Below are 18,756 nucleotides of genomic sequence, written 5' to 3' on the forward strand. Positions count from 1 at the left end.
GCTGCTATCGGTATATGTGTTACGTCTACTTCCTTAGTTTAACTTTAAACCATTCTGGTTGGTTGGGAACCGTCATCCCGTTTGATGTATCCGGTTTGAGACCCCTCTGATTGGCCACTGTTAATGCCACTCGTCATCTCTCTCAATAGCGCTCTTATTATTGTTGTGAGACTCCCGCAGGCATGGCGGACAGAGTGAAGCGATCGAAGGTCTGGGTGCACTTTAAAAAATGTAGTGGCGATAGTGCAAGGTGCAATCTATCTACTCAATCAGTTGCTTGTAAAGGGGGTAACACAAGCAACTTAATGAAGCATTTGCAAACAAGACACTCATTGAATCTGAAACGGTGCAGCGTATTTGACAGCCTAAACAATGTGATTGCTAGCGATACTGCGAGTGCTAATAGTACTAGCGGGCTTCAGCCGCGCCGTGTGTAAATGTGACCTGAGCGAAGGTTCGCAGGCAGGTTAGCTGCTGCGCACTGGTAATATGTTTTGTTTACCTGAGTGCAGTCTTGCAGGCACATCGCCTTGTCTTTTTTTAGTTTATTAACAGGGCTGCACATAACTGGTGCGCATGCGCACCCCCCGCCAAAAAAGTAGTACCGGATCATTTGAAAAAATACGCATTTGCGCAACAACATTGAGAGAGAAGAGAGAGAAAAGAGCAAAGAGAAAAGAGAGAGATAGAAAAGAGAGAAGAGAGAGAGAGAGAGAGATAGAAATGAGAGAGAGATATTTGCGAGTCTCTCTGCCTGTCCTGTCTCTTCCTGACATTGGATGAATGTATTTAACTTTAGCTCTCTTGCTAGTTTATTCACGCAATTTAAACCAAAGTATAGCCGAGAGCTGCAATATAAGTTAGTGTGCATGTTGTTGGACGTCCACTGACTAACGTAGAGCGTTCACACAGGATATGCTTGTCATATGATGTCCTGATGAACAGAAACACAAGCAGCCCGCTGGACTCAGATCTCTAGATACCTCATCACTCCTCCTCCTCCTCCGCTCCTCCGCTGCTCCGGTTCAAGTCCGGGCTGCGGTGGTTTGCTGATACATATGTCGTCTTCTTCTGTTTGCTTTAATCGAGGCTACGTAGTTATGCAGCGCCCCCATCGTCAGTAAATGGAAGTACTACAAAGAACCCCGTTAAGTGCAATTATTTCACAATCTTTATTATATACACAGCTCGGAAGAAATTACCGAGGTAAGGACGGTGACCTCAATGGTGGATATGGCCCTGCATAGGACCCTATTCGGGCCCGGCGCCACGAGGGGGCAAAAGGGGGCATTGCCCCCTCAGTTGTATTCTTTGCCCCCTCACTTTGAGCATCATTCATCCATCAAAAAGTACAATAAATGTCACAAGTATTAAATAACTTAAAATAATTATTTTCCCCAATACACGTTACTATGTTTGGATCAGATATGTGGGCAGGCAGTCAAGCAACGTGTAAAAAAGCCTCTAACCCAAATGAGCTTGTTGTCTTAATGTTAGCGTGTGTGCTTAGCTGTAAACACAGTCGGATGGGTGACCAAAACGTCCCCGTTTTCCGGGCAGAGTCCCCGTTTTCGGTGGCTGGTACCCAGTTGAAACTCCCGAAAATATTCCCGTTTTTTTTTCTTTCGTTAAAAAAACTAGAGCAAGGTGAAATCAAATGTTACATGTCAGTAAAAACAGAGTAACAGTGTTGTGCCTGTTTGTAGCGTTAGCGTATTTCGTCTTCTACTACTTCTTCTTCTTCTTTTGTCTTTAAAGGCGAATCGCTTCCACTTGGAGCATATATCGCCACCTACTGTTGATTTATTAAATGTTCATATGAAATCTTTGTCCTCAGGCCAGTGTTTTTGAGGAACTTGAAGATCAGCTTGTTTACTTAATTTCTTGATTTACTTTCGCATATTGACTTGAAATCCATGTTATTTGACATCAACCAAAAATAAGACAGACAACTACAGATATCACCACACGTTATGGTTACTTGTTATTATTTAGGGCTGTATGGATCAGGGGGGTATACTACGAAGCAGGATTTTCGCTTGGCCGGCTAACTTCAGGGAAAACTCTGGGTTTCCGGTCCTACGAAGCTGGTTCTCTTTTTAGCAGGCTAGATCTCCATGGTAACTTATGCTGTGCGGCTAACCTGCCCCAGAGCAGGTTAGGTTGCAGGCTAAGAAATCAACTCAGTGAAAGCACTGCCTGCTGACCAATCAGAGCTCAGTGTGCGGAGTTTAAAGCGATCAAGTCATATTACAGGAGAAAGGAAATACAGAAAAGCTGCCGTTGCAGGAAAGACGGCCGGCAAAAATCACCGACTGTGTGAACGTGAACATTAATAGAATATCACCTCCCATCTTCAGAGCAATCTGACTATTATAACATTAGCGTTAAGAAAGCTTACTTAAATATCTGCCACAACATAAGTAACCGGATCAGAGTAACATTAAGTACAGTAGGACAGTCCATGGCATATCACATCATAATGTATCATATATTTCCTTATCTGAGTCAGCTGAGCCGTATCTGGCCGTGCAACACTCACAGTGTCACATACTGTATGCAGAAGTATTATTTTAAGCAACACATTAAGTTGACGAAACACTTGAGTCAAATGTAATTAAAGTCAGATCGTGTCTTAGACGGGGCAGTGATATCATAAACTTGTTAATGTACGCATTCAAACACTTTTTCTTTTACCAGCTGTATTCACCTTGCAGACCTGTGCAGCTATGTGGCTTTTATCCTGGATAAAGTGTTTAAGTCATGGATGTTTAAAATGTAACTTCTTCATATTTTACTAATATTAAAGTTCACTTTTCATTCAGGAAGTATGACGCTGCGCTGTCAGTATGCTTCTCCATGTTTGTGATTGGTCGAATTCTCCAAATACCACCCCTTTCATGTAAACGCGCACCTAACTAGATAGGGCACGGCTGGCTTGAGCGATCCACTTGATAACCCGCGTCGTAGTACCGTTTAGCGAGAGCGCGTATGTTTTGGATTTGGCCAACAGGCTAACTCAAACATATCCAGGTTAGGTTGAACCAGCTTCGTAGTACAGGCCTCAGGTTTTTGCCAAAGCGAGCCCTTTTACAATAATATGTTATGTATTATATTAACCATATTGGTAGAATGAGCGACATCTAGTGACGGATTTCGGAACATTGATTTGATTTTTCTCATGGCAGTTAGACTCTAGAGACAAACCAGGGGACTTTATGTTTATGTTTAATCTGAGTCTGTCCATTTGGTGTAGTATTTGATCCAATATTACATTTGGTTTATATATTAGTCACTTTCTTATGAAATGCCAGGTTTGAGGCCTTGATTTGAACATTCAATCCTGAAAATAAAGAATCAATCAGATTAATGTTTCTTTAATCCTGACCTGACTAGAGTAGATAGTAAGTAAGTAAATCTGTATAGGAAGACGAGTTAAGGGATAGAGGAAAAGGTTATGGTATAATTACAGAGCCTGTCCATTTATAAATTGAGGATATCAATGTTAGTCTGTTAACCAAAGTTCGGCCATCTAATAATGTAGGGGAGACCCGGTACAGTTGAAACACGGGTTGGTTGTAACACCCTCAATATCTCCAATCATAAACAAGCTAGAGTGATGACACTCACTCTGCACATGCGCAGTTAGATGGTAAGATCGCCGAAATAAAAAGGAGCCACGTTTGAATATCTCACGTAAGTTATCAGCAAAAGTGTGTTTCTGAGGTCAAATATTAACTAAAATGATATGAGGTATTTTTTGGATACTGTCTTGAGTTCAAAATGTCTAGGAATCCAAACTAGTATTATTAGAATAACTGTTTTGTAAGCTACAAATATAGCTAGCTAAATATGGGTCAAGCCAGCAATCAGGCAGGTTCACAGGGGGTGAAGCAAGACTGGTGGTTCTGGGACGGTTGTAACGGGACGGTTGTAACATGGCACATTTACAATGATGGCTCATTTGCTTGAATGATCAATTGTTCATTCAAGCATTGATTGGTGTGCATTGTCCCTGTAAAAATAAACAGAATTAAATACTGTACAGTAGGCATAAAGTGTGTGTGTGTGTTTACAGTATGCCAAGTATCAGACAGAGGAAGACCGACAGGGGAGTGCCACTTGCTCTGCTGCAGGTGGCCTCAGGTGAAGTTCAGGATGGCAAATCATTCAGGGAAGTGGCAAAGTCCCTGGATATATGCCATGTCACCCCAGTGTTTCCCCTAGGTTTACTGCCTTGGCAGGGTGCTGCTCGGGTACCTCGAAAAAAAAATTCGGGGCACCCAAAAAATTTTTATCCTTTGGAGCAGAGAGAGGGGCTGTGGATTATTGTTATTGATATCGTACAGTAACAAAGTATTTGTACATTAAAAAGTAATAAAGTACAGTGTTACACTGTACTTTATTACTTTAATTCAAACTGTATTCCCTTCTTATCATGTAGCCTACACTTCTTCCTTTCATTGATACATTTAAATCACCTGACTACAGCATATAACATACCTGCTGCAACCCTGTGCTGCTGCTGCTTCTCTCTGCCTCATCCTCTATTGCTGGAGGCAGCTCCACCTCATCTGATCTCTGATATGAAAGCAATCGTGTTATGATCATATTGAGCTATTGGTGTGAGTCTAACATTAAACAAGCAGTCTGCTTGTCATACATTGCTGACGATACATTTTAAGTGGCAATTTGTTGAGTCACTGCCGCTAAATGTCGGTAGCATCAAGCTAGCAAATCCTGCATTAGCCTCACATCAACAAGTGACAGAACATCCAATTATCCTGAGCTAATTTACTGAATAAACCAACTCACATCTCCTGTCTTTTTTTTCACCCAACTCATTAGACTATTCTTCTGCTGGCGTTTGATTGTTGTTTTCTGTCAAATTCAATACTGTAGTTCAAAACCGCGGTACCTGCTCACCATCTGTGAGCTATTTTTAGAATGCGCACGCTACGTTTGTTGTCGCGTTCGCGCGCGTCCACCTGGGCAGGCTGTGTGTGTCCTTCTCCTGTGACGATAACGGCTTGCGGTTAAAAAATAATAATAAACAAAATTGAAACTGGGAGGACACACAAACGGGCAGACTGCAGAGCTGTTGTTCTCCTCCTTTCCTCCGCTTTTTTATCTCTGATTGTGAGTGTGTGCATTCTCTTGTGTGTGTGTGAGGGGGGGGGGGGGGGGAGCCCCGCCCTTCAGAAACAGAGCGGAGGGAGAATGTGAATACGCAAGGCTGTGGACACTGAAACATGCACATTGGATAAATAACATAGGCTTTTAGTTTATTTAATAAAAGAGCACATGTTCAATGTGAAAGTGACCGTAGATATATTACTTCAGTTGCAATTTGGTGCTATATATATATATATATTTTTTTTTAAATAATAAAAAAAAAAAATGTAAATTAAAAAAAATAAATAAATAAACACCTTGAATTTTCAGGCAGGGCGCGGGGCTCCGTTGGCAGGGCGCAGCGCCCCGCCAAGACAATGGTAGGGGAAACACTGCACCCTGTACCGGTTCCATAAGAAGAGGCTGAGGTTGGAGAGTCAGGGATCACACACACCCCCAAGAGTAGGCTACTGGACTCCAAAGAAGGTGTTCTCAACAGAGCAGGAGATGCTATTGAGAGACTACCTGATGGAGGCAGCTGATCTATATTATGGTCTCAGCTCAAAGGAGGTAGGTCATAATTAAGGTAGAATAGGCTATCTATAGGCTACTGAACAAAAGAAAAGTAAGTGATCAAATATATTGAGGCCTATAGTGAACAGACAAGTGAAATATTTTCCAATGTATATTCATTTTAGGTGCGGAAGTTTGCCTATGAATTGGCAAAGAACTACAACTGCAACTTCCCTCAAACCTGGGCAGAGAAAGAGATGGCCGGAGCTGACTGGCTCACATCGTTTTTGAAGCGGCACCCTACCCTCTCCATACGCAGACCTCAGGCTACCAGTCTCTCACGGGCTACAAGCTTCAACCGAACAAATGTGAAAAAGTTTTTTGACAACCTGTCTGCAGTCCTGACGAAGCATGAGTTTGTCACACAGGAAATTTGGAATATGGACGAAACCGGAGTCACAACTGTCCAAAACCCTGGGAAGATTGTTGCCAGAAAAGGGACGAAACAAGTCTGCAGTGTGACATCTGCAGAGCGGGGCACTCTCGTCACACTTGCATGTGCTGTAAATGCATTGGGGAATTCCATCCCCCCAATGATGATATTCCCCCGGAAGAAGTTTCATCTCTTCTTCACCAGCAATGGCCCTCCTGGCTGTATTGGCAGAGCAAATGGGTCTGGGTGGATGCAAGAGGAAGACTTTTTGGTCTTCCTCAAGCACTTCCAGAGCCATACCAAGAGCTCACAGGAGTCAAAGGTGCTGCTGATTCTGGACAATCACTCCTCCCACCTTTCTGTGGAGGGGATTAATTTTTGCAGGAGCCATGGGATCATCCTCCTCTCTTTTCCTCCCCACTGTTCTCACAAACTACAGCCCTTAGATCGCACTGTATATGGGCCACTGAAGAGGCACATCAACAGCCGCTGTGACAATTGGATGAAGACTCATCCAGGAACCACAATGACCATTTACGATCTGCCGGGCATTGTGAAAAGTGCCCTTCCTCTGGCTGCAACGCCATCAAATATCCAGGCAGGGTTCGCGTGCACTGGAATTTGGCCTTTTAATAGAGACATTTTCAATGATATCGACTTTGCTCCATCCCAAGTCACAGACCGCCCACCACCAGAACCTTCTACCAGTGCAGCTCCAACACCAACTGTGGCATCCTCTCCTCCACTCGCAGCCTCCTCTCTTACACTCGCAGCCTCCTCTCCTCCACTCGCAGCCTCCTCTCCTCCACTCACAGCCTCCTCTCCTCTACTCGCAGCCTCATCCCCTGTCAGGCCATGTGTGGAGCCTGGGACATCATCCTCTGCAACGCCTTTCTCACCCTTGTCCATCCGTCCACATCCAAAAGCTGGACCAAGGAAGCAGACCACAAAGGGGAGAAAAAGAAGAGAAACCGCTGTCCTCACAGACACTCCGATGAAAGATCAACTCGAGGCTGAGAAAAAAAGATCTAACGCAAAGAAGTCTAAAGCGAAGACAAAAATCAATTTCGGCCAAAAAACCATACCCAACAAGAAGCAGAAGATGCAGGCCTCATCTGATGAAGATGAGGCCCAATACTGCATTGTGTGCCTGGAGAGCTACTCCAGGTCCAAGGAGATGTGGCTGCAGTGTTGCTCCTGTAAAGCCTGGGCACACAAGGACTGCACAGATGGAAGTGCCTTTTACACCTGCCACAACTGTGAATCTGATTAATTCTGGTGTTCTGTTTTAAGTTCTGTTCAAGTTCTGTTCATTTTTCATTGTTTGTTGGAGGATGTGTGAAATCCCATTAAAATCTTGTTGCCTTAGAATTTGACAGCTTTCCCTATTTTTTTGTCATATAGTGTGAAAAAGGGTAACCGTTATTAAGATGTTACAACTGTGCCTGCATGGGTTACAACTGTCCCTGTACACAAGGACGGTTGTAACAGTTGAGTTTTTTTTTTTAAATACATTTTCCAACCTGTACTTATTCCATAAAAACATCTTAAAGACATTGTTTCAGTAGCTGACATATTGATAATGCATAATATAGCAAAATGGCTATCCAATTGTAAATGGTTTTTTACTTATTGGGGAAAAGCCCCAAAAGTGTTGCAACTATCCCTGGTCTCCCCTACTATCGTTAAAGATCAGAGGAAAAGAACAGAACGAGAGGGGTAAATCCAGAATAAAAATAAAGAAGCAAAGAGATTGCAGAGCAGTGAGAAGGAAAAAGCTTGGTGTGTCAATTCATTACATTGAAAGTATTTTTCGTTGTTGTGAAAAAAAATCGCCCCCTCGGATTTTTTAACTGCCCCCTCAGTCATTTCATCCTGACCCTATTGCATCATCTCATACACTGGCACTCAGTGGAAAGTCAGTGCAAGTGCATGATACATGTCTCTAAACTAGTGATGGGAATTCCGGCTCTTCTTGGTGAGCCGGATCATTTGGCTCGGCTCACCAAGAAGAGCCGGCTCTTTCGGCTCCCAAACGGCTCTTCAGTTTTCCACATATTATACCTTTTATAATTAAATCAAATGTAGCCCTTTTTTGACTAATGAATGATGTATAGGCCTATGTGTACACATATATCACTTAAATTAATCAATACATCCTTTGTACTGAAGTATTCCAAAGTAAAAATGTAAAAGTAAAAAAATAATGTTTTCATTGCATTTACAGACCCATGAACTCTCTGATACCACCCCATGAATGCACTGACTTGCTTGTAGAACCACGCTACACAAAACAGATAGCAACACCTATAAAAACTATTAAAAAAAAAGGGGCTACTGTATCGACATTTTAAAATGATATTTAAAGAAAAGGCCGATTCTGTGAGCTGCAGCGGACCACGCCCCCCTGCAGGAGAGGGGAGCGTGCTCTGAGATCAGCTGCTGGGCTCTCAGAAGAGGGGGAGAAAAAGAGATCTCCCCCCTTCGTGTTTTATTCTTATAGTAAGAAGAGAAGTAACGGGGCAGAAACCCTCCTTTTTACGCATGCGGTCCAGACCTAGACATCAAACGGCGACACATTCAGTTGATATTTACTTTGGCATTAGGGCAGGGATATCGAGATACTTTCCAAGGTTTGACATAATGAATTGTGCTACTTTTAAAGCAAACAACGGTGTTTTCAAATCTGTAATCAAAAAGCTCCTCAAAAACACTATCGAAGCAGTTCCTGCCGTTACGACGTTAGTTCAAACAGTAACAACGGACTATTTTTCTTTAGCGGATGCATGTCAAATTAAATAAATCCAACTATTTTTTAAATCAATAAAATAATTTTCTAAATCCAGAAAAGCATTTCAATTAATATTGGGACTCATGTCGTTACTTTGTTGAGAATGTGGCCATGTAATAAGCGGGATAATGTGCACATTGCATGATCATTGCATAGATCATGCCGATCTAGATCCCGCCGCAAAAAAAAAGAAGAACCGGCTCGTTCGCGGGCGCCAACCGGCTCCTGGCTCGATCGCGACTGACACATCACTACTCTAAACCAAGATGAACGACGGAAAGCCAGGTGGACCAAGTCACCTGCCGATATCTTGCCAATCCTTTTATGGAAAGCACTCCCTGCAGTTATAAAACTTTTGGTGACATCAAGTAACAACTAAGGAAACATATAATTCATAAATTGTCAAAGTATTGATTGTATGTTTGCAGGAAATCCTGATTATTCACCTGTCCATTAAAGTGGACGTCATGCATCACTGGATATATTTCAAGTACATTTCATACTGTTACTGCTACTGTTCTTCTTGAAAATACTTCATTTGCAATATGTTTTTGGGCGTTAAATATATATAATTGAGTTATTATAATGTCATTTTAAGTTTTCACATCTTTATTTATCATTTTTTCCAAATTTACAAGTTTTCAGTTTAGACTTTAACGCATACTATCCACCTGAGTGGTCATATAAAACATGTTTTTTTCTAAATTTGAAAAAACTAGATAAAAAAAAAATTAAGTTCAAATCTTGTTTGTAATGCTCCAAGAGCAATAAAAACACTTGGTAAAAAAAATCCTGAGTGAGGCTTTCATAATTCATGCAATAAACTGCTTTTAATTATTACCAATTTCAACTGGTGTATGTTGCTTTTCCTCATTCCCTAGTGGGGACGTAACAATATGTTTATATATATATATACTGATCATAATCAGTGAGACATTTGCTATATCAACTATCTCCATTTTTATTTATTCAAAATAGTTGATGCCATTCGAAAAAATTATAATCTGATCTACAGTTGAAGTAGAACATGTGAGCACAAGACAATAGAAAAGTAATGATATCTAAATGAACAAAGCTCAGAATCATGGCTTTGGACTTCAAATATAAACATAACAAATGATTATTATCTCAGCCAGGTGTATGTCAATGTTAGTGGATCAAGGTCATCGGTAAATAGGTCAATGTTGAAATAATTAGAATTTGAGTGCAGTTCTCAGTGACGATTTGAGCGGCGCTCAACACCGAGGGTAGCGCTTCCGCAGTCGGGCGGATTGAAACACAACGGTAATGCCGGCACAGAGCTGATTTGCCCCTTATCATGAGAATGCAAATGAAGGTAGCTGGCAGGAACAACAGAGTGAGAGAGAGATGTGTCGTCTGAGTACACGTTTCTAGTTTAATCATTCTCATTTTCTGAATGTACACGTTATTGTTAAGGACGCACTCAGCCACAGAAGCAATGGTCATTGAGGGGTCATGTGATTCTGATAATTGACAGTGGTCTTTTCGGCACACTTCATAAACATTGCAACTATACACAAGTTATTGAGCCGTTTCCGCTCTACATCCTGAACTCCTCCCTTCGATGCAATGCACTTCCGTTTTGGCGGACTGGGTTTGTTTTGCTAGCTAGCTCCGTTGTGCCGACAAAGCACTGATATCACAGAGACAAAGAGGATATAACAATTACAACATGAAGAAAAGTGGTTCGGGAACTACGTGTGCGGTAGTTGGTTGCAATCACTCGAGAAAGCACCTGAACGAGTGGTTAGATAGAGAGTGCTACGACCACAAACCAGCACCCAGCACCCAGCCATGTTGTTCATTAAATACAGATAAACACAACAAATACTGCATGCATTGTATTTTTTAATATTATATATGAATATTTTCATAGTGATGTAATTGTGTGGGCTGCTTTTATATTTTAATTTGTAATACCTGTTAGGATTAAACATGTGATATTTCTTGTTGAAGCCATTTCTTTAGTTTCCTCTAAACAATTAATTCATTCAGTGTTATTTATGTACAGTATGAGCTTAATATGAATGATGAACTGTGTTAAAAGAAATTGTAGCACTCTAAGGAACATATGAAATGCAATAATGCAATAACAGTGCAATAATGAAATTAAATTACATCAAACTTTATTTTCACTCAAACAGTACAGGCACATATGATATATTGCACAGCATAAAGAGATCATGTAAATTGTGCATTATGTAAACAACAGACAACTGTTGGCTCCTGTGGGCATGACCTAAATAAGGCAGTTTATTTTGGTTTTAAAATGCTGAGATATTTACTGCAGAACTGTAACCTTCCCTCAACAAAATCGTCAACAATTTTCGGGAGCATGTGGGCAAAGTAGAATGTGCGCAGCCTTATGATATGCCCCTGGACAAAGTCTTGGTCGTAGGGTACTTCGATTTCTAGGTGCTCAGTTTTGTTCCAGATCACCAACTTGGAGTGCTGAAGCCCTGTGCAGTGCATCCCAATTTGTACCTGCATATAGTAGCCTTTTGGACCATTGCAGGCAATATGGTAATCTATCCTATTTCCGTTTGCCACAGTTGTGATTTCACAGTTCTTTGTTGCCAAACATTCTGCAAGTGACTTGTTTCCCAACACAGGTGATTTGATCTCCAACAGAATGTCTTTGTTTATCACTCCATCGGGAGATGCTGCAAGCCACGGATCCTTGTCGCACACCACTAAGCCTTTGGTTTCAATGCTGTTGCCCAGAGTTTCCAAATAGTCCCTTGCAAGTTCCTCCCCCTCCGCTCCTTGACGGGTTGCAGCATTGCCACGGAAGGATGGGTGTAAGTGTTCTGACAAAAACTTGTCGGGCGCCGTGGTTGAGCGAATGGGCACCTTTCTAGCTGTGCTTGCTGTGATGCGCACTCTCCGCGCATCATGCCAGACCTGTTCTTTGCTCTGTGCTTTTGTAACCTTCTCGATCTCCTCAAGCCGGGCTGTGGACATGTTAATGTACTTATCATAGAAGGTTCTGCATTTTACACAAGCCAGTGGTATGTGGTGCTCATCATGGGTTAGGAGATGGAGGTGTGGACATGTTGTTGGCTCGGTGATGGAAGAGGTATCAGCATTAAAGCAGAACTGCAGGAGGCTATTCCCAGGGCAATTGAAAAGTTCTGCCATTGGTTAGGCAAGTGTGTTCTTCCTCCACTCTTCATGAGTCCTAAAGAGTGTCACCTCCTGTGCCGGTTCTGGAGTGGTAGAGGATGGCTGTGAAGTTGGTGGCGGCTGGTAGAGATCCTTCCTGTTGTGTCGTTTGAAGCGCACATACTTCATCTTCCTCTGACCAGCATTTCTTTTAGACCCAGCATTCCACTGGTTCTGTCTGTCTGTGCAGGCAAGCCCGGTTTTCCCCTGTCTCACAGCATTTTCTACCTAGAGAGATAGAGTAAAAACAGTGCATAGATATTATAATGGGTTCACTGCAAACATGTCATATGATATAATACATCATGGCATACACACACTTTGCACTCTAGCCAAGTAGCCTATGATGTAGTTCGGATACCAACAACAAAAGACACAGGCCTAGGCTACAATGGTCAAATAATCTAGTTACCTTCCACAGGATCGCAGCTGAGTGGGAACAAGATCTCCCTGGTCCAGCAACACACGTACATCCCGCAGTTTTGACTTCTCCAGCTTCAGTTACCAGCACCCAAGCATTATGCCACGCATTGTTCAAACACTGGCTAGGCTCTACCTTTGCTTTTAGATAAACAAAACGATCATGTTTGTATGACATGACACAACCAACTTTGTTGCTGTGCAAATATTGATATGCCTCGGAGGCCTTCAGACTGTCCATTGCTTTTCCATCTATTGCCATGGATTGAACGAAGTAGGAGCAAATTTTGCTGTACGTTATGCTGGGCCACGTCGTCATGTTATCCTCCCAGTTTTGCACTGAATTCGGGTGGGGGAGAGTAACGCCATCTCCAGTCAAAGAAGTAGAATCGTGTTCCCAAGCTAGCATCACTGTTAGCATCGAAATCGCTGTGTTTACACCAGTGCCCGTCTGACTGTTTACACCGGTTTACACAGACAGACGCTGTGCAAAAGACTTCCGGCGGAAATGAAGTGCATTTGTGTAGGGTTATGGCGCTACCCGTGGTTTGTCGCGTAAACTTGTCTATTGAACAGATTTCTCCTCATGGCTGGTCTGCCTGCAAGTGTCATCCAACCTCTGTAGCCCATCCAGAATGCTGCAGCTGGACTGGTATTCGACCTCCCTAAGTTCTCCAACACTACTGCACTCCTCCGCTTCATTCACTGTCTACCAGTGACTGCCCAAATCTGCTTTAAGACAGTGGTGTGTGTTTCTGGCTTTTCATGGCTCGAAGCAACTCAAGTAACATACTGTAATCTCAGTCACAATTGCACAGATACAGAGAAGCATGGAAGTCTGATTGTGTAGCTGGATGATGATCGTACAAAGTGGAGCAACAGATAACTTCTGTCTGTTGGCATGCTGTGTCAACTGCAGATTAAAGTTAAACTGCTGAAATGTGTTTTTAAAATAATGCTTGGCGTGGAAACATTGACAGCAATAGCAAACTGTTGTGATATTAAACTGGTACCTTGTTATTGTGTTGTGTCATCCAATTAGCCTTATATTCTTTTTAAGGAATGCACACATTTTCAAAGGGTATACAAACTATATAAAACCCTCTCTGTAGATCATTAAGCTGACCGTGGTGCATTATGGTCATTACGAATGTTTCAAAAAGGGCTTTTCATAATCCCCATAAAAGCAACACGTTCTCACTCCCAACCCGTCACATATTGACGGACGGTCAGGGCCCCTCCCCGTCACTCTATTACGTACAGGGTACCCCTTGGAAGTCAGTTTTCAACGGGCAGGGCGTCCCATTGACCTTCATAGACCTCCCATAGCGTTGATAATAGACGCCATGAGAACGCTCCCCGGCAAATGCTACCCCGACGGTCGGTTGTTATTGTCAATATTAATATAATAATTATTTATTTTGTAATAGTCACACTCGATTTCGCCGATTTTCTTGTTGCCCCAGCTGGTCGACACCTCTTTTAGCAGAAACAAAGGCTACTGTTAGAGCTACAATGAAGTCAACGTTATTATTTCTATTCATAATTGATAAATGATTTAGTGATGGAGAATGATTCATATTGCCGTGGTGAATATGTTTTGATGAAGTGATTGTTTATTTTATATCGTAAATATGATCTCTTTCCGTGTACCTTCCGGTGTGTATTTAAGTGAGGTAATTGAGGACAGCGTGCTCGGAGACCTGATGAGACGGGGAGCGGAACAGTTTTTCGACCGCAAATTGGACTGTAAACAAAGTTTAGTTTGTATAGGAAAGTATATCGCCGAAATATTATTTAAGATTTGTTATTTTGAGACTATTTAAGTTAATACTTTTTTGTTAATAAATTAATTTTTTTTGACTGAAAACCTTCGGCTGCTTATTGTTTTGGATTGCGTGTCGTCAACCCCGCTCTATAGTGGCAAGAGGAAACCCTTGGATGCCACTACAGCTACATTAATGTATTAAATCGATGTTAATCCATGTGTGTGGTTGTGGAATTAATGGACGTGCCGTTGTGCGATTGCGCAACCCAATAATTTACAAACTCTTCAACTACAACCCTAATTATATTTACAAACATTTTAGAAGGCCTCACGAAATACTTTAATGTAAATTTAAACTTAAATGTGAAGGGATGTGTGTAATGTGGGGATTATTAGTAACCTTTGGATCTATGGGTTGGGGTATTGTTGCGCACGGACATTATAGTTAACCGGACTTCCTGTTGATGTGAAATCCGCAAACATTTAAAAAATAAAAAATAATACTTTATTCCGAGTGTGCTTGCTTTTCTATTTGAAGGTCATCACATAACGGCATTGTAATACACGGTTCGGCTGGCCCTGGTGAGAAGACTTCTAGACAGGAATAACTGCTGCCGAAACTGAATATGTGGCGTGGAACATAAATATATCAGCAATCAAACAACATCTTCAATTTCTCTAAACACAATACGTCTCCTCGCAATATCAATACTAATTCGGCTGACTTTTATATTTGATCCTATTTGGTATATTGGTATATGTACACCATAACGGTGCACAGCTGATAGAAAGGGACAGCTGGTGGTTAAAGCGCGTTATTGAAATGCATTATTTTTATTATTAGATATTAATAGGAGACAGACAAACTAATAAGGCTTTATTTAAACATTAAAGAATACTTGAGATTAAGGTATTATTTTGAATAAGAAAAAAGCTTTGGGGGTATACAGTGGGGCAAAAAAGTATTTAGTCAGCCACCAATTATGCAAGTTCTTCCACTTAAAAAGATGAGAGGCTGTAAGGGGGGTTGGGAGGGGGGGTGGGCGGGGGTCCATGAGTGTTTTTTATTGGTTAAGTGGTCCTTGGTATGAAAAAGTTGGAGAAACACTGCACTAGTGGATTGTCAAAGGGGGAGCCTCGTTGCGGGGAAATTATACAGATGGCTAGTCCGCCCCTGACAATGTCTATGCAAACGTTATTATTAATAATAATTTAAAAAAGTATATTTAAAAAATATATATTTTCCATTTTTATTTTGTAATCATCTCGCGACCCCCACTCGGGGTCTCGCGACCCCCACTTTGGGAAACCCTGCTCTAGAGCAGTGATGTTTTGGGGCTGTCGCTGGGCAACACAGACTTTCAACTCCCTCCAAAGATTTTCTATGGGGTTGAGATCTGGAGGCTGGCTAGGCCACTCCAGGACCTTGAAATGCTTCTTACAAAGCCACTCCTTCGTTGCCCGGCAATCACTGTAAGTTATATTCTTGTTTAAATAGACTACTCTGTTTCATTTATTCTACTCTGTATAATTGTTCTGTAGTTATTGTAGCTAAAACGGCGCTTTTGAGAGATTTTAAATCTCAGATCTGCTCAACTGAACCTGTTACACAGGTCTCAGTGGGTCACGCGTCTCATCCCTGCATTACAATAGGCAGGAACACTCTAATGTCGTCCATCAGCTTTAGAGAGTTAACTAATTAGAGGGGCATGGCCCCACAGCTTTGAGAACCCAGCAATCAGGTGTCCATCTTAGGTAGCTCTTTCCTGGAGCGTCAGCTTCAGCGTCAGACAGTCCTGCGGGAGACTGACAAAGACATTGGAGTCCTGCGGGAGTCACGAGGGAGGCAAAGAGGAGGCAAATCCTACTTTGATTGAGCTAAGTATCGCTGGTGTTTTATTTTCTTTGGTTTTCTAGCCCCTCATGCTATAATCATGTGTATTTTCTCCATTCCTGTTCATGTGTCTTCTCACAATTATCACTGGCCCCGTGTATCTCCTAATCGATATAACCGGCCTGCTCTCGTCTATCCCACATGCTCCACTGAGATCCAACATCTAGTTTCAGGTGGCCTGTGGAACTGCCAGTCAGCTGTTCCTAAGGCTGACTTCATCTCTGGCTACGCTTCCCTGCAGTCTCTGGATTTCCTTGCTCTCACGGAGACCTGGATTACTCCTTCCAACACATCCACCCCAGCAGCTCTCTCCATATATTCCTTCTCCCATACACCCAGACCCACTGGCAGAGGAGGTGGCACTGGTCTCCGGCTCTCTCCCAACTGGAGCTTTTCTCTCTTCAAGCTACCTAACTTCACTCCTTCCACCTTTGAATTCCATGCCGTCACAGTAACCCATCCTATACAATTAACCATTGTTGTTCTCTACCGTCCACCAGGCGCCTTTGGAGACTTCTTGGAGGAATTAGATAATCTCCTCTCAAACATCCCTGAAACTGGCCCTCCCGCTGTACTTCTTGGAGACTTCAACCTCCAGACAGGGAAGATAGACAAACTAACATCTCTTTTAACCGCCTTTGCTTTCTCACTGTCTCCATCCCCACCAACTCATAAAGCTGGCAATGTCCTTGATCTCATATTCTCAAGGAACTGCACTACTTCTAACCTCTCTGTAAACCCGCTCCACACATCCGATCACTTCTTCATTTCATTCTCGCTACCCCTTTCCAAACATAACAAACTAATCTCTTCTCATCCGGCACCTGTCCGCCGTAACCTCCGTTCCCTCTCCCCCTCTACCTTTGCCTCATCGGTGCTCTCAGCCCTCCCTTCCTCCAACTCGTTTCAACCTCTGCCTCCAAACTCTGCTGCAGAAACTCTCCTCTCTACTCTCTCATCCTCTCTGGACTCTCTGTGTCCTCTCACATCTCGGCAGGCTCGTCAGTCCCCTCCTGCTCCCTGGCTAAATGATGCACTGCGTGCTAATAGAACCATCCTTCGGGCAGCAGAGCGGAAACGGTGGAAATCCAAACACCAAGACGACCTCCTAACCCAGGGGTCTGCAACCTTTTTGACCAAAAGAGTCATTTTTCTCCTTTTTCCAAAACATGTTTTTGTCTGGAGCCGCAAAACATATTTCATAGCTTGATAGCTAATACAGTTGTATTTATTGTTATATCAGACAAAAACTTCTTTTTTTTGTGCATTTAATAGGCTATTTATTACATTATATAAAACTGTTAACCTCTAATAAGAAACAAAGAACTCCTATAAGGAGAATTATAAATAATACACAGGCCTACTTTAAATAAATTAAACACAGCACTTGAGGAGTCATCTGCACATTTGAAGGGAAAAAAGATATTATTAAAATGGGCCCACTTTGAAATAAATAAAACATATAGCTGCACCCTGAAAATAGTTAAAGGTAGGGTAGGTAAGAATGGAGAAACCAGCTCGAGTGCGCTAGAATTTGAAAATACACAACCGGAACAAATATGCCTCTTCCTTCAGACTTTCTCACAGAGTCCCTCCTCCAACACACACGAACGCGCACATGACCAATGAGGGCACGAGATAAGTTTGTGCACAGATGGAAGGCTGACAGGCAGGTAGGCCATCCAATCATTTTAGCCCGGCCGGCTAAAATGATTGGTCGTGCTTTTTACAGCGCTACGGCTTCCAGAGATTAATTTGTTTATGTATTTATTGTCAAAGCATTTAATATATTCATTGCTATCGGGACGTTAAGAGCATTCCATGGAATATAACAAAAACTGTTTTCTGAAATAAATGACATACCTCATTGAATTATGACTGAAGATTGTCAGCTGTCTTCCTCTCCCATGTTGTTCCTCGACACGTAAAGGCTCTAGCACCTTTGACAACTTCTCTCCACATATCAAACATACCGGTAAACCAGCATCGTTTGCTGTGAAAGCATATTACTCTGTCCGCACCGAATTAAATCCTGTGTTCCTCCGGTACTTTTCTTTGATTTATCCATAGTTCGCTCATCGAGCCGGGGGTCAGGTTATTCGCCTCCAAGAAAAGGCGCTCGCGCGGGACCGTAGCAGGATGTGACGCATATTTTAGTTGACCTAATTAAAACCGTTTTGTTTTTTATTTATGTGTCACAGTATCACCTCAAAATACAAGATACGAAACATTTTCAACCATGCAACAAAATATAAATAGTCCTACAAATACTTTTATTTTATTTCCTTCTTATTTTTGTCTAAAATCAAGGGAGCCAGAGCAGAGGGCTTAAAGGGCCGCATGCGGCCCGAGGGCCGCGGGTTGCCGACCCCTGTCCTAACCTATCAGGCTCTCCTCTCCTCTTTCTCTGCTTCGATCTCTCAGGCAAAAAGCACTTTCTTTCAAGATAAGATCCAATCTTCCTATTCCAATCCCAAAAAACTATTTTCCATCTTCTCCACCCTCTTAGACACCCCCAAAGCCCCTTCCCCCTCCTCCCTTCTGTCAAGCGACTTTGTTAACTACTTTGAAAAAAAGGTTGATGATATTCGCTCTTCTTTTTCTGACTCACCTTTACTCACCGCTGGGTCACCAGA

At 42.3% G+C, this 18,756-nt stretch overlaps 1 protein-coding gene and 1 long non-coding RNA gene across 3 annotated transcripts; one reads left to right on the forward strand and one right to left on the reverse strand.

Moving 5' to 3' along the window:
* The first annotated feature begins 5,492 nt into the window (after nucleotides 1-5,492).
* LOC307033977 (uncharacterized protein) lies at nucleotides 5,493-7,432 on the forward strand. Its single transcript, XM_079672612.1, has 2 exons — nucleotides 5,493-5,685; nucleotides 5,814-7,432. The coding sequence occupies exons 1-2, from the start codon at nucleotides 5,623-5,625 to the stop codon at nucleotides 7,332-7,334; spliced, it is 1,584 nt and encodes a 527-aa protein (XP_079528738.1). The 5' UTR covers nucleotides 5,493-5,622; the 3' UTR covers nucleotides 7,335-7,432.
* Nucleotides 7,433-10,977: 3,545 nt separating this feature from the next.
* Nucleotides 10,978-13,025, reverse strand: LOC307034473. 2 transcript variants are annotated; one of them, XR_013806927.1, is made up of 2 exons: nucleotides 12,451-13,025; nucleotides 10,978-12,262 (listed from the first exon to the last, which is right to left on the reverse strand). It is a non-coding gene; the product is annotated as an uncharacterized lncRNA (long non-coding RNA). The 2 variants fall into 2 exon arrangements; XR_013806928.1 differs by having other exon boundaries at nucleotides 10,978-12,266.
* Nucleotides 13,026-18,756: the final 5,731 nt, after the last annotated feature.

This window comes from Notothenia rossii, assembly GCF_949606895.1.
Source record: "Notothenia rossii genome assembly, chromosome: 3".
NCBI lineage: Eukaryota > Metazoa > Chordata > Actinopteri > Perciformes > Nototheniidae > Notothenia > Notothenia rossii.